Source organism: Cibotium barometz, chromosome 34 (assembly GCF_041138505.1).
Source record: "Cibotium barometz isolate CiBa-2024 chromosome 34, ASM4113850v1, whole genome shotgun sequence".
Taxonomy (NCBI): domain Eukaryota; kingdom Viridiplantae; phylum Streptophyta; class Polypodiopsida; order Cyatheales; family Cibotiaceae; genus Cibotium; species Cibotium barometz.
This window is the reverse complement of record NC_141079.1, coordinates 8,773,774-8,789,140: the sequence shown is the minus strand read 5'-3', so window position 1 is coordinate 8,789,140 and position 15,367 is coordinate 8,773,774. Positions and strand designations below refer to the sequence as shown.

General features: G+C 39.2%; 1 protein-coding gene across 2 annotated transcripts; it reads right to left on the bottom strand.

Moving 5' to 3' along the window:
* Positions 1-871: 871 nt before the first annotated feature.
* LOC147618676 (uncharacterized) lies at positions 872-7,113 on the bottom strand. 2 transcript variants are annotated; one of them, XM_086773712.1, is made up of 6 exons: positions 6,984-7,113; positions 6,720-6,766; positions 6,289-6,378; positions 5,377-5,435; positions 4,943-4,959; positions 872-1,130 (listed from the first exon to the last, which is right to left on the bottom strand). In XM_086773712.1, the coding sequence occupies exons 1-6, from the start codon at positions 7,051-7,053 to the stop codon at positions 1,027-1,029; spliced, it is 387 nt and encodes a 128-aa protein (XP_086629838.1). In that variant the 5' UTR covers positions 7,054-7,113; the 3' UTR covers positions 872-1,026. The 2 variants fall into 2 exon arrangements, with proteins under 2 accessions (XP_086629838.1, XP_086629839.1); XM_086773713.1 differs by lacking the exon at positions 4,943-4,959.
* Positions 7,114-15,367: the final 8,254 nt, after the last annotated feature.

The following is a 15,367-nucleotide window of genomic DNA, read 5'->3' as shown; positions in this document are numbered from 1 at the left end:
TATAGAGAGAAGCAGCTCACGTGATGAGACTCGGTTTGAATCTTGGCAAGTTGAGGTTTCTACAAATTGGATTCCGGGAGCTCACCTAACACCTTAAGGTTTTGGGGTCTGGATGGCTAGACCAATTTGTGGAACACCTCAGTTAAAGCGCGCTTGCGCAGGAACACAATTGGGATGGGTGACCTCCCTCAAAGTCGGAGGATCCATGTTTCCAACAATGTGGAATCCACGAAACCGTCTGGCAGAGGGAAAAGAGTCATCGAGTCTCTAGACATCAAAAGCAAATCTTATTGAGACCTTCAACCGTGCATTGTACCTTTAGGCTGCTCTAATACCAAATGTTACAATCCCACGGATCTAAACACAAAACATCAATGATTAGTACAGGCCCCCTAAAAGGGGTGCAAACCATAGGTTCGCATCACCAAGCCTCCCCTGAGGCACAAGCTAAGGCTCCAATCCCACGAACCATGCCAGTCACCATTGGTATACCACCAACGCCTGCCTATTGAGGCCTTCAACATGACTGTCCGAGATCCATCGAATCCAATCATGTTCTCGACAGTAATCCTGATCCATTAGGACCACAAAGTGAATAACTCTCTCTAAACAATAATAACCCAAGTCTCACTTATAAAGTGGCTACTATAAATAACTGTTCGGTCATAAATAGCCAGTATACTTGGTATTACTAACCATGAGCCTTAGCCACCTATATCAGCCTACTTTCTCTCCCCTAACCTTGCTAGTTATACCACTATTCCTGAAGGTTAGTACTAGGTATGTAACACCCACCCACTAAAGTGGGTTCCTGGAATGGGAGTCACATGTGGCATACCAAGTTCACTACTCAACAAAAGCCCAAAGCATGTCAAAGCAAAACAGCAGATCATGAGATTTGTTAAGAGAAAAATATACAAAAGCACTCCATATCAGTAAATACATCACAGTTTTAAGTACATTCGGCTTGAGCCATCTCTTATGAGCTTCAAAAGAGGAATGGCTTTTCCATTGTCAGTGTCTGTGTCAGCTATCAACAACTTCAGAAGGTTCAGTAGTTAGTAGAGAGTGCTGCTTTGCACCCACACTTTTATCAGTGTTTATTGCAGACTCCGTATCTTCTTCAGTTCCTGGTTCACAGAGAGAAAATCTCTTTAATTACTATGAAGCATGCAGGAAGTTAATTCCAATATCAACAAAACTTATGATGCCTGCACACAAGCATGCGTGCACGTGCCAGCACATTACAACCAATAACATCAAAACTTATCCTGCACACACAGAGTTAGGTAACAAACATTGACACATCCTTTCATAATTTGAAGGGGCAGCAGACGCAGCTCCATTCCCAGAGGTATGTGCTATGACATCCCCACTCACGTCATCGACGCCTGAGAGTAAGTGAAGGGTAATGCATAAAGTAGTAGACAAATCTTCATAGATAAACCATTTAACTAAATTTCTATCACTTCTCTGGAGGTGACAAGCACAAGACTTAGCAATACACAAGAAGCGTTGATTTTGTTTCGAGGTTTTCTATGAAAGAATGGCTGTAAAACAGAAAAAACAGCAAATAGATCTTGCAAAGAAGCACATGCGCAAAAGAACTGAAGTAGAAAACTTGTTATCTGCTGAAGTAGAGCACGAGGGCTGCCCGAGGTGCATACAACCAACACCAATAGCTGACTAATGATGCTAACCCAAGCCACCTATTTATAGGTTGGACAAGAGCTGGTCGGCCAGCATAAAAACACTGGGCTGGCCAACTATGCAAAAATACTAGAATAATGTCTAAAAAATAGACAAAAATAGCAAAAAAATATCTAAAATAAGATGAATGCATGGCCTCATAAATCTGGCCAGATATAGCATGAAATATGCACATATAAGCCCAATCTGGAGATGATAATGCCAACACCTCCTCTTCAGCGCCAAATAAGCGGGAAAAACTCCAGCACGCTAAAGAAAGACCTCCAAAGAGTCTGATGGAACAACCTCCTCATAAAAGGCACAAAGCTCGCGAAGATATGGTACATCTGAATACCGAGAAGGTCTTCGGCAAAAGCCACGAGAAGATCGAGAAGATCGAGAAGACGAAACAATAGGATCAATCTGAAGAGAGAAGCCCTCAGGAGATGGAACCATAGATGGTACCTTCTCTACGTGTGCAACAAGTATCGGGACCGAAGTAGACTTCTCCTTTAAAGAAGAAGGAAATGAAACAACCATTGGAACAAACTGATCATCAGTGATAGTAGAAGTTGTCAAGTTCAAAGTAGGGACAGGCTCCAAGATAGTGGAAGATGCCTCCTCTGAAACATAAGAAGGAGAAGCAACTGCCAAAGTAGGAAGCTCGAGCATATGTGAGGATATCTCGGCAAAATCATCCACCTGCCCAATAGAAGAACCACTATCCTCCTTTGAAAGAGACGAGAGAAAATCTGCAATAATAGCATCAACATGAAACAACACAAGGGAAGGGAGATACTCATATCCAAAGGGATTAGAGGAACTGATAAGGTCTCTATCAGAAACTCTTGTAAATAATCCTCTGTTGCGGATAGGGCATTGACTTCTGAATCAGGATGGACTCATCCTGCTCCTGTGAAGATGAAAGAACAGGGGGATCATAGACAGCAAGAAAAGCCATCTTAGCATGAGACTTCGTATCCTCCTCTATCGTTGGCAAAGTATCTGAACCATCTGTCGTGGGTGACTGAGCCATTGGAGGAGAACTCCTGTTTTGCTTTAGCTTTGAGCTTGTCTAGCAAAACATTTGGCCTCAGAATGACCAAGTCGGCCACAAAACTCACAAGATTCCTTCATCCTGGAACCCTTGTTGCTGTCAGAATCGTCGTCGTCAGAAGATGACTTTGTGGTGACTTTTTGCTTCTTGTTGTTGGAGTTCCCTTTTCCGCCTTTGCCTTTGTCCTTGCCCTTGTTGGAGGCAACAAAAGCAAACTCTGACTTGCCTTTTCCGCGAAGCATGCACTTGTCGTGGAGATAACTCACGACTTCCTCAAAAGGAGGGAGAGACTCACGGAAGTAGATGTGATCTTTGAAAGAGTCAAAGGATGATGGCAGCTTACCAAGCAGTTTATGGATCGGGTTGTTGATTGAGCTCCCATACTCCTCAAGCTGCCTTTTGATCCTTGTGAGTTTCCCAATCTTATCAATGATATTATCTGAGTCATTGATGGTAATCTTCTCAAGATCCGCCTCCAACTTAGCAATCTTCACGGAAGATACTGTCTCGAACCTCCTCTGAATCTCATTCCACATCTGACTGGCATCACTCCAGGAAATATAAATTGTACCTGGATAGATGGTGTCATACAATGGATTATGATGAGACGGGCCCGTGCATCTAGAACTCCACGAAACGCGGAATCCACCAAGTGAGGAGTGGTGACAGAGGACCACACACCTGCTCCTTCAAGAAGCAATTGCGTATAAAACGACCAAGTATGGTAGTTGGTAGCAGTCAGCTTCATGGAATCACTCACTTGAGGGGGTGAATAGCATGGCACATGGGAAGGGGTTGGGACGAGGATTTGTGGGAGGGGAAAAACAAGAGAAGTGGTGGTGGTGGGGAATATGGAAGGAAAAGAAGCAGGAATCTGGGAATAAGGTAGAGAAACAGGAAGTTGGGAAGAAGAAGCCTGTGAAGTTAGGGCTTGGGATCGGGGAGAAGAAAAGAGAATCCCCGAGAAAGAAGAGTGACTATGACCAGAAGTCATATCCTCCGATAACGCAGCAGAATCCTCCTCTTCGACAAAGCTGATCAGAAAATCAGCAAACTCCTCCTCGAAAGCTGGGTGCAGCCAAGAGAAAGGAAAGAGAAGAAGGGATGGGAGGGTGGGAAACCCAAAAGAGAGGTAAGAAATGACTCCCTTGGTTAAAACCCTGTTGTAGCACCAAAATACGGGGTTGAGATCTGAAAACGCAGATCTCGAGCTGAAAATGCAGCACCTCTGTGGAAAACGCAGGTCCTCAATAGGAAACGCAGGTCCTCAGTGGAAAACGCAGCTCCTCGATGGAAAACGCAGGTCCACAGCAGAAAACGCAGCTCCTTTGTAGATGTAGATGCGGTGGATCTTTGCGTGTAGCAGTAGATGTAGAAAACGCAGGTCCCTTTGTAACACTGGGCTCTAATACCATGAAAGAATGGCTGTAAAACAGAAAAAACAGCAAATAGATCTTGCAAAGAAGCACATGTGCAAAAGAACTGAAGTAGAAAACTTGTTATCTGCTGAAGTAGAGCACAAGGGCTACCCGTAGTTGCATACAACCAACACCAATAGCTGAGTAATGATGTGCTAATGATGCTAACCCAAGCCACCTATTTATAGGTTGGACAAGAGCTGGTCGGCCAGCATAAAAATAGTGGGCTGGCCGACTATGCAAAAAATACTAGAATAATGTCTAAAAAATAGACAAAAATAGCAAAAAAATATCTAAAATAAGATGAATGCATGGCCTCATAAATCTAGCCAAATATAGCATGAAATATGCACATATAAGCCCAATCTGGAGATGATAATGCCAACATTCTAGGGTTTGCTAGAAAAGTTGTGCTTCAAACCAATACGTTTCTCTAATATCAATTTTATTTTTTTAAAACATTTAGTGCTTTCATAAAAGTGACATTTCAAAAAATGGATTTTTGCAATATCACGTCGATGCCACTAAAATTGAGGCCAAATTGTAACAATCATCAACTCCATCATGCAAAGCATAGACTACGTGTTATGATATCCTCACTCACATCATCAGCACCCAACAGTAGGTGCATGTTCATGCATAGAGATATATCACCTAGTAGACAAATCTTCATAGATAAACCATCAAACTGTGAGGTGAAGGCAGACTAAGCCATGATGTAGGAACACGATAGCTGGTTGGGTAATTGCACCGCAATTGATAAAAAGAACAAACTCACCACAATTTGGACGAAGACTTCGAAAGATGTCAGCATATCCAACAGCCAAAAGATATAACAATAGAAAGTTCAAGTTATTTCCCAAACTTAACAAAACCAAAGTGTGGCCTTGACACCACAAGAGTATACGCACAAAGCTTCAAATCATCAACTCCATCAAGCATAGCACAAACTACATGCTGACATCCCAACTCACATCATGAGTGCCCAAGAGTAGGTGCAGATTAGTAGACAAATCTTCGTTGATAAACTACCAAACTGAGTTTAATAATTCTCCAGAGGTGAAGGGCAGAATCGGCCATGAAAGGCAGAATCGGCCATGATGAAGCCATGACCTTAGTTGGTTTTACATACATATATATATATATCTATTTATTTAATGCCTATGCATGCACATGAGCATCAGTTTTTACACAAGGAGAACACAGGCTTACCTGCTCTCAGCAGAGAGGGCTCCACCTCCATTACGAGACCTTGCTTCAGCAAACTTCCCCTGTCAAAACACACAATAAAACCAGTTAATCCCCCACAGACATGGAAAGTGCCAATGGAAGGTAGCTTTTCACCTTCCGGCAGCAGGAAGGTTGCAGCCCTACACTACTTGCCATGTCACAGACAGTTTTGATGAAATGTCGTTTGGCTGGTCACTAGCTGGACATCAAATTCCTGGGGCACATAGTTTTTGAAGGTGAGACGCAAACTGCATGCTTTAACCAACTCGCACATATTTTTTCATTAACACCCATCCTAAGAGCTAATGAACAACAAGATGCGGGTAGGAAATACAGCACACCCCACCCCGCCCCCCCCCCCCAAAAAAAAACAAATTTTTCCATTCAGTGTGGTTGCATACACTGTACACCAAACTACAGCAACTGTGATAACTGTCGTGCGCAGGCCCATGAAATTCCTGCAGATCATTGAATCTGGACCATTCATTCCCAGACTTTCCAAACAGCAGGAATTTTAAACTGAAAAAGGCCAGTCACTCTAGCAACATTTCAACAAGCATCTGGTCTGACACACCTCAGTGACTACCAATCACATCTCTAGAATTGAATGACTGAATGGGCAACCTTTAAACGGCACATCAGCTGCAGCCCACATTCTAGCATATGGCCGAAGAGCAGGGAGCTCACGTATGACCAAGAGTGCCAAAGGGCCTGCCAAACTTGCACACCAACCACATGGTAGCGAGGACCTAGCCACCAACCACATGGTAGCGAGGACCTAGCCACCAACATCGACAGCTTCATAGTATGTAACCACATGGTAGCGAGGACCTGCCAAACTTGCACACCAACCACATGGTAGCGACAGCTTCATAGTATGTAATGGTTTTCTACCTGCCGGAGGGCCGAAGATCGGATGAGAACAGATCTACGGGATGCAGCTTTTGCGGCCTGCCCCAAGGACTTCCAGAAAGAGCTCTTGATCTGGACAAGAGAGAGGAAAAACAAAAATCGGGAAAACTTAAATCATGCAGCAACAACAGAAAAGGGGGGGGGAAGGAAAAATAAATCTAAAAAATAAAGAGATATGATTGAAATTCATTTCATTTTGAAGAGACAGAAAGCCTGAGTGAAGAAAAAACGCAGGAGAAAACAACAACAAATAGAAAGGAACATAGATTTTGTTTAAACAAACACGAGTGCGAATCGTACATACGACAAATGTAAATTTTATCATTCAAAAAAACCCCTTAAAAATGTTTTTTTCAATTAAAAAACTGCATTTTAATCCATCGAAAGGAATCGGAAAGGAAAATTGGACTCACCGGAAGGCGTTGTTTCTTCACCTTCTTGGCCAGCTTGGCTGCAACAACTGGAAAAAAATAAAATAAAATAACATTAAAAGTAAGCAAAGCATAATTGCTCAAATCTTGGTGGAAAACTCTTAACAGATCGTGATTTCTGAGTTCAAGTGGACTAGGAAACCCTAATTTCTGAGTTTAGGGGTGATTTGCAAACCCTAGTTTCTGGCTAAAACTCTAATATGCGAGGTGGAAAACCCAAAATTTTTTCTGGGAACCCGAAAAGACCTGCTGTAGGGTCGGCGAAGCCGATGTTGAAGTCGAGAATCTCCGGAGGGGAAAAGGTCGTACTGGCCATCTTTCGGGTGTTCTAGCGCTGTATGGGAAACTAAACGAAAGGTTTTGAAACGAGGATGCCTTATATAGGCTTAATTGTACACGTGTAATCAAAACAGTAAAAAAGATTAAGATTAGGATAAGGATTAGGATTAAGCTCAAGCTCAAGAAAGAGAGAGAAAGCAAAATATGTTGGTTAGGGGTGGTACCATTAAAAAGAAGAGATATCTTGTGCTTCAAAAATAGCTGCACTTGATTCTGCTTTTTCTTATGATCAAGATGCTCTGCGTGTTAAAATGCCTTAGTTTGAAAGAAGCTTGGAAGTGTGGCCGTAAGTTGTGAGACCGAGTGTCCTTCACACATCAGCTTTCCATGTTAAACATCCAATGTGAGTTGCTCCATTTCCGTTTGGCCATGTAAGGAGTCATGTCTCCAAGTAATGACCTAAGGGTGTCCTCTCGCTAGGGTTTATAATGCGAAAGCCTTGGAAGAAGAAATGTAGGGACGGTATACTAAAGCCTTCGAAGAAGAACTATGGGGAGGGTATGCAAACAACGTGGTAGGATCCATCGGTAGAGGGTAGATCATGGATCCAATAGTTCCCAAGCCTTGCTAGGGTTTATAATGCGAAAGCCTTGGAGGAAGAAATGCAGGGACAGTGCCAAAGACTTTGAAGAAGAACTATGGAGAGGGTATGCAAACAAGGTGGTAGGATCCATCGGTAGAGGGTAGATCATAGAAGAAAAACTCCCTGATACCCATGACGGGTTTGGGAGAAAACAAAGGCAATCTATCTCAAGACCTTGAGATTCAAGAGCTTCTTGTATCTTAACCTTTGAATGGATGATGCACCTACTTCTCGTGATATGTCTCTCAGTGCTTTAGATCAGTGGTATTTCTCTCAATGCTTAGTGTACAAAAATTTGAAAGGGGAGTTCACATGATGCTTTTATAAAGGGTACATGCCTTGCAGGCTACAGTTATATACGATGGATGGCATAGTTGTTGTGCGTACAATGTCTAGTTCGAAGAGCTTAAGAGGGAAAGAGCCTCTAGCAACAATGGATGTGATCGTAAGTGGCACCTTGCCTCTAGTAAAAAAGAGGAGCGAATATATGAAAGAACAAATATAAAATAAATGTCTTCGGAAGTGGCATATTGCCTCTAGTAAAAAGAAGAGGAGCAAGTATATGAAAGAACAAATAAAAATAGATGTAAACTAAATTTTGGTTCCTTTTTCTTCTATTATTTAAAATTTTACCAATGTCTTTATTTTACTTGAGACAAATTCCCAATATTAACATTTTTCTTCTTATATCCTTTGGCCCAAAATGAGTGGACAACCTAGTAAACCAACTTGAAAATGTGCATTATTATATAGATGACCATTCTAGAAAGACATAAAATTTTGATTATTTTTCAAAACTTATTTTGCCAAAGACATCGAGTCCATCTCGGCTCTACTACATATCGTTCCAAAATCAAGGGGTTTCGCGAAACTTTTACTTGGAATAATGTGTAGATCTAGAAATTTGTTTCACTTGAATTTTTGGTCATAGTGTTGAAATAAAATTTCTCATATTTTTGAGAGCTTTTTTTTTTTGCATGTTAGAGAACTGAATTTGGAGAAGAGTTATATGAGAGAGCTGTAGCATTTCTAGAGTGGAACAACTATGTTTGACATAATTCTTCGTATGAGAGAGTTGTAGAATTTCTAGAGGAGAACAACTAATGTTTGATGTATTTTTTCCTCCTTAGTCCCAAAAAAGTCCCAAAGTTGTAGCAGAACTAGAACAACTTAAGTTTGACATATTTTTTATTGCTTAGTCCCAAAAGAGTTCCCAAAGTTGTCATATAATTTGTGCTACTTAGATTTTTATGTTTTGTGTTTTCAAGCTGAATTTGAAGGTTAACATGGTGGAAATTGGACTCTAATATCGTGAAGACATGAATTTGATCTAAAATGGTAGATTTTGGACTCTAATTGTGGAGACATGAATCAAAGATCTCCAAAAAATATTCGTAGAGCCAAAGAATGTGTTCATACAACACATGGTTCACAAAATAGGGTCTCTCGTAAAAGGGTTGTTTTCCAACCCCCCCTACTTGCTTATTTTTTTTCATAAACGATTACATATTTGTTACCTTAGAGAAGGCATCTAGATTCAAAATAATTTCCTCAAATTTTGTCTACAATCATGTCCTAAAATCTCTCCAACCCCTTTATTAATTTCTCCTACTCATCCTAGCCACTCACACGACTCCTATCAATAACTAATTATTCCAGCTACTTATAACTTTAAGGTTTCACACACCCTTCTACCTTTGAAGTACTTTGAAGTATCACCTACAGTTCTGACACAATTACATCAACTATAAACTCACAAAAATATGAGATCACATATTTTAACACCCTCCCTTCATCAAAACATCTAGAAGCAACTTGTGCTTAATCATCAAACTTTGACCCAAGCCTCCCTCAAGTTACAACCATTGAGACTCAAAGAGTACCTCAAGTTATGCCAAGTGGACTCTCATGCCATATGATCCAAGTGCCTCAGAGCATACAATGCAAACTCCCTACCACTAAACCTAGTAAGATGTTAACCAAGGTTGAGCAACTAACCAAAATAACATATGCCGCACATGGACACCCAACAAGTTTTTTAACTCCACAAGGTCGAGAGTTTTTTAACTCCATAAGGTCAAGAGTTTAAGATAACATGTCAAGATAAAGCAACCACATATGAATCATAGTGTTAGTGTGTCTCAATCGAACACTAAAAAGCAACATGATTAACCCACATATTTATCATAATGTGTCCCAATTGAACAATCATCGTAATTAACCCGTATATGCATCATAGTGTGTCTCAGATTGAACCCTCAAAATCAATGTAATGACCAACTATATGGAAGAACATTAGCTGCTGTGAAATTGTTGATGAAGCTACCTTTCTTCTTCTTTTCTTCCATCAGTCGTCACATGGGTATGACATTCACTAAAGCCAATATTGTAAGAAGATACAACTTGTAGCTTTTCAAAAGATAAATAACTTAAGGCAAGAGAGATGGAAAATTGTTATATGTACATTATGTGTGCTATGTTATATGCACATTATGTGTGCTATGTTATATGCACATTATGTGTGCATATACTAGGAGGCTAACCCACATTAGGCTTGTGAGCATGGGAGCATGGGAACAAGCTCTAGTGGAGCATGGGTTAGGACTAACCTTAAGGGTTAAGGTTAGGGTTAGGCATCCAAGGGTCACACATGGGAAATGGAAAGTCAAGAGTTACTTGAGGGCCCTCCTATATAATAGGGGCATGGGGCACACTCAAGGGAGGCTTGGGGGCTTGGAGGCTTATGCTATGGTCTCTTGTGTAGAGGTCCATATCTACTCATCTACCATTTCACACTATAGCTACATGCTATTGGATTGGAGTTACTCTTGATGGTATGGGACATCAAGGTAGAGGTATGATGTATTTCATTTATAATTCATGTGTGCATCCCTTGGGCTTGGGTGTGGTTGGGTGGTTGAGTTTATGCCTGATTTATGCATGTTTATGCATAACAATTATGTAGAGAGATCTTAGGGTTTTAACAGTGTTGTTGATTTTTTTTAAAGTAAATTTTAATATTTACTAAATTTTATTGATTTGTGTTGATGAATTGCACGTGGATCGTCGATATGGCGATTGGAATGTGTGTTACTTCAATTCAATGGACGAATCGACGTTGCGGGGGAATTTCATGAGTTTAATGCTATTTTTTCCTATTTTTATGGTTTAAAATAAGCATTAATAAAAATTTTTACAAAAATACCACATATTTTATGGTAGATATTTTTGGTAGAATGGATTCCCTAAATTCTTGGAATTTTTAAAAAAATTTAGGAATTTTTTGAGCATTTTTATGATAAAAAATGTATTTTTAATACATTTTTGCGAGTTTTTTCCGCGGATTTGCGATCAAATTTCTATCGACTTTCTGCTGAAATGCAGTAGGGGACAGCATGTTGATGCATGAAATGCTCTCCCGTGTGCGTGGGATCCTCTTCGCCTCTCAATCTTGATTTTTTCTTCTTTTTTCCGTGTGAGAACTTCTCTTAAAAGAGATTTAAAAAACATTAATCATAATTAATGTTAATTATGATTAAGAAATGTTTAATTAAAAACTTTAATCAAATGATTAAAGTTAACCCCTCTGTTAACAGCAAGGGGAGGAGAGAGAGAAATGGAAGGGAGAAGATGGAGAGGAAAGAAGGGAGAAGAGAGGGAATTTCTTACTCTCGCGCGCAGACCGGGGGGGTGCGCTGCAGCCAGCTGGCGAAAAAAATGCCCCCCCTTTAAAAAATCAAAACCCAAAGCTTATTAAAGCTTTTTTTAATTATTATTTTTTTAAAAATAAGTTTTTATTATTTTAAAAAAAACTTTTGATAATATTTCAAAAAAAAAGCTTGAAAAAAGCCTGAAAAATAGTAAGAAATTATCGGATTTGAGATAAAATTCTCTGAAAATTTTCTGAAAATTTATTCTTGAAACTTTTTGGCTTTTCATCTTCTGGAAATTTTTTGGCTTTCCGTTTTCCCGAAACCTTTTGGCTTTCCGAATTCCGGAAAAACTTTTGACCTTCCATATTCTGGAAACTTTTGATCTTTCATATTCCAATTTTTTTTGTCTTTTCATTTTCCCAACAAACTTTTGGCTTTCCGTATTCCGGGAAAACTATTGGAATTTCGAAATTTTTTGACCATTCGTATTCAAAATCGTTCGGGGTAATTTAAAAATTTCAAAAAATTCATGAAAATTAGTGAAAATTAGACAAAGGTTATTTTAAATTTTGAAAAAATGTGGGGTTGGTGTTTGGCATGTGGTGTGTCCATTCGGGCACCCGTGACCATTCAAATTCCATTAAAAATATATTTTTTGACCCAAAAGATTAGAAAATCCATTAAAATTGTAAATTTTCATTGGATTTGAGAATTGTCGGGCGGAATTGGCTTGGGCGTTACCGGTGTCTGTTTTGGAGTCTCCGAAGCTAAAGAGGGAAGGGAAGCAGTTTCCTGAAGAGGAAAGGTGGGCATAAGAGAAAGGAATAGTAAGGTGGTGGGATAGGTCTTTGCGGCGGTAGTCATCAACGGTGGAAACGAAGGCCAAGAGGAAGAGGAGGCTCCCACACACACACACAAGCAGATGAGGGAAAAAAGCCATGTTTCATATATTTCAAAACACACCCCCAACAATAGCTCTCTATATAGTACATATCCATGCATTATGCTGATAGATTTTTGGTCTTATTTATTTATTTTTTGAATTCTTAATCTTGTTTTACCTTCCCGGGCTTTTTTCTTTAGAAATTTCGTGAGAACGATGGGATTCTCAGGAGAAATTAGGAATATTCTAGATATTATTTTTAGAAATCCTAAAAAATTAATATTTTTAAAATATCAATGGTATTTTGGTAAATTAAATTGCTAAAAATATTGTGAAAAAATATAGGTTTGGAATGCCATACGATAAGTTTGGTGAAATTCAAAATTATTATATATTGAGGCCCTAGAAAATTAGGAAAAAATCATGATAATTCTTTTTCTCGAGAATTTAATATTTTCAAGGGTTATTTAATGTTGAAGTATGTTTTCTCGTGCTGGCATTAGATAGATGCGGGTTATTCGTATATTATTAATACGATTATATCTCGTATTAATGGATATTTATGTTTGGATTAATTCTAAACGATGTATTCATGATTCTTTACCATTGTTTAGCCATTCTTTTTGGACATGTTCCTTAATTTCTTTTGATGGCTATAATTTGCGTTCAAAGTGTGTTTCTTCACCTTTGACACTTTTCCATGATAACTCATTTTGCACTTGTTTAAGTGTGGTTTGTGCTTAATTTCTTAAGCCTGACAAATTCTATCGTGGGTTAGTGGATCGGTTTGTTTTGGTGGATTTTATTGGATGTTTTTCAAGTTTTATATGGACTCATCAGGTGTTGCCTAGATCACTTGTGTCTAGGGGTTTTTTATTGAGTGCTACATACATATGTTTCACTTGTGTCTAGGGGTTTTTTATTGAGTGCTACATACATATGTTTCACTTGTTTACTTTGAAGTTTTGTTTGAACAACACAATGTTCATATACTTCGGGGATTGATGAGTTGGCCACTAATTTTAATGCTTCTTTTGGCATGATTAATGTCCATTAGATGGTATGCATTGATTTTTATGATCAACTATGGTCTTTATGGATTCGAGGAGCTTCTATGCTTTTATCCATGGTTTTATAAGGATCTTTTGATCTTTTGAATAATTACATGTGCTTTGAAGGTAGCATTTGCCTTCGTTTTTTGCACGTAATTTTGGAGTATATTTCTTGTACTCTTGTACATATTGCAACTCAAATACCTGGTTGCTTATATATCTAGGTGAGTTATTTTTCTACCCTAACTTTATTGTGTTTTGGGTAGTTATCATTAGAAAGGCGCCAATAATTAAATTTTTTTTCTAATGATGTACTCAGAAGGAGTTATTCCTTGATGTAGTCTCAAGTATATAGAGACAGGTTTAGTATGTGAAAGTTTGGATAAGGCCATCTTATTCCTTTTATACAGGATTTTATTCATATTTCCTAGACAGCATACTAGGGAGTTTTCAAATTGTTAAGGTACGTATGGGTGGTATCATGGTGGTATGGGACGCTAGTGATCCCTCACATATATTATCTTATGGGATAATTTGGACTCAAGATTGTTGTTTGGTTACATCACTTAGCATGTTGACCTCAACATTCAAGGACAATCTTATTTTCTAAATTCACTAGAAGTTATATTGTGGGCATTCTCTAGATAAATTTCTTTTATCCATAGCTTGCATGTTTTGATGAGGGTAATCTCATTGGCATTTTCACTTGTTGAAATCTCTTTCTTTAGAGTTTAAACAAGTTTATCTTGTTGTGTTCGGATAAGGAAATTTGGATTCTTCCTTTGTTGGCATTTCTTTCTCTAGTTCCGTACTTTATGTGATTTGTATAGTCAACCTGATTGTTTACAATGTGACTCATCGAGACGCTGATGACTCTCTATGTTGATATAGGTAACTTGGGACATCGATTATTCCATATGCAGATGTGGGTATGTCGGGGCGCCGACGAATCCTTGGTTTCTACTGTTATAATGCCATGTTTTTCCTACTTTATTCCAAATGGTTTACAACGAGGAAGTTACTTTGAATGTGAATTCCTCTGATTATCCGTAGTCTGATGGAAAAAACAGAGCGTATGAATCAAATTATAGTGTATATGCTTCATGCATATGTCTCTAGAAAATTATCATATTGAAAAAAATATCTTTCAATGATGGAATTTGCCTATAACTGTTTTAAATATACGGCTATTAGTTTTTAGTCCGTGCATACTTATGTATGGGTATCAACCCAGGGCACCTATTGATGTCGGTCTTAATAAGGACATCGAGCTTGATGCATCGAGGGATTTCTTACGTGATATGTAGGAAATGCTGACCGAAGCTCGGGATTCTATCAGGAGGAGTGCTCAAGATAGGGCACGGTTTTATGCTGATATGGGACGCTCATCTTGGTCTTTTGAACCAGGAGCGTTGGTTTATTTTAATGTTCCTAAAGATTCTCAGAATTTGTCAATAGAAAAATGCTCGAATTTATCTCCTAGATATTGTGGTCCATTTTCGAGTTATATATCGGATTGGCACGGTTGCGTTTGAACTTAAAACTACCTCCACATGTTAGAGTTCATCGAGTCTTTCATATCAATAGATTGGAAGGGAAACTGGGAGGTGAGGATAACACAGTTACTCCTCAAAAACTCGTTGCAGTTGAAGATTTATCCTATGTTCCACATGAACCTGATAAGATACATGAATTCAGGGAAAGGAAACTTTGTAGTTGACTTATCCCTGAGGTTAAAACTAGGTGGAAAGATAGGGAAATAGGGGATTCGACTTGGGAGTTGGCTGAGATTGTTCAGTGCAGTTCTCCTTCTTTTCATTGCAAGAGTGCAATGTTTTGAGAGAGGGGAAGTATGCTATATGTACATTATGTGTGCTACGTTATATGCACATTATGTGTGCATATACTAGGAGGCTAACCCACATTAGGCTTGTGAGCATGGGAGCATGGAAACAAGCTCTAATGGAGGATGGGTTAGGACTAACCTTAAGGGTTAAGATTAGGGTCAGGCATCCAAGGGTCACACATGGGAAATGGAAAGTCAAGAGTCATTTGAGGGTCCTCCTATATAATAGGGACATGGGGCACACTCAAGGGAGACTTGGGGGCTTGGAGGCTTA

What these genes read in the sequence shown, in the direction of transcription:
- LOC147618676 (XM_086773712.1), bottom strand. Translation starts at nt 7,053, where the DNA reads ATGGCCAGTACGACCTTTTCCCCTCCGGAGATTCTCGACTTCAACATC. An exon ending in CTTCGCCGACCCTACAGCAG is followed by an intron (nt 6,767 to 6,983) that starts GTCTTTTCGGGT and finishes ATTTTTTTCCAG; the next exon opens with TTGTTGCAGCCAAGCTGGCC. An exon ending in GATCTTCGGCCCTCCGGCAG is followed by an intron (nt 5,436 to 6,288) that starts GTAGAAAACCAT and finishes GTGTTTTGACAG; the next exon opens with GGGAAGTTTGCTGAAGCAAG.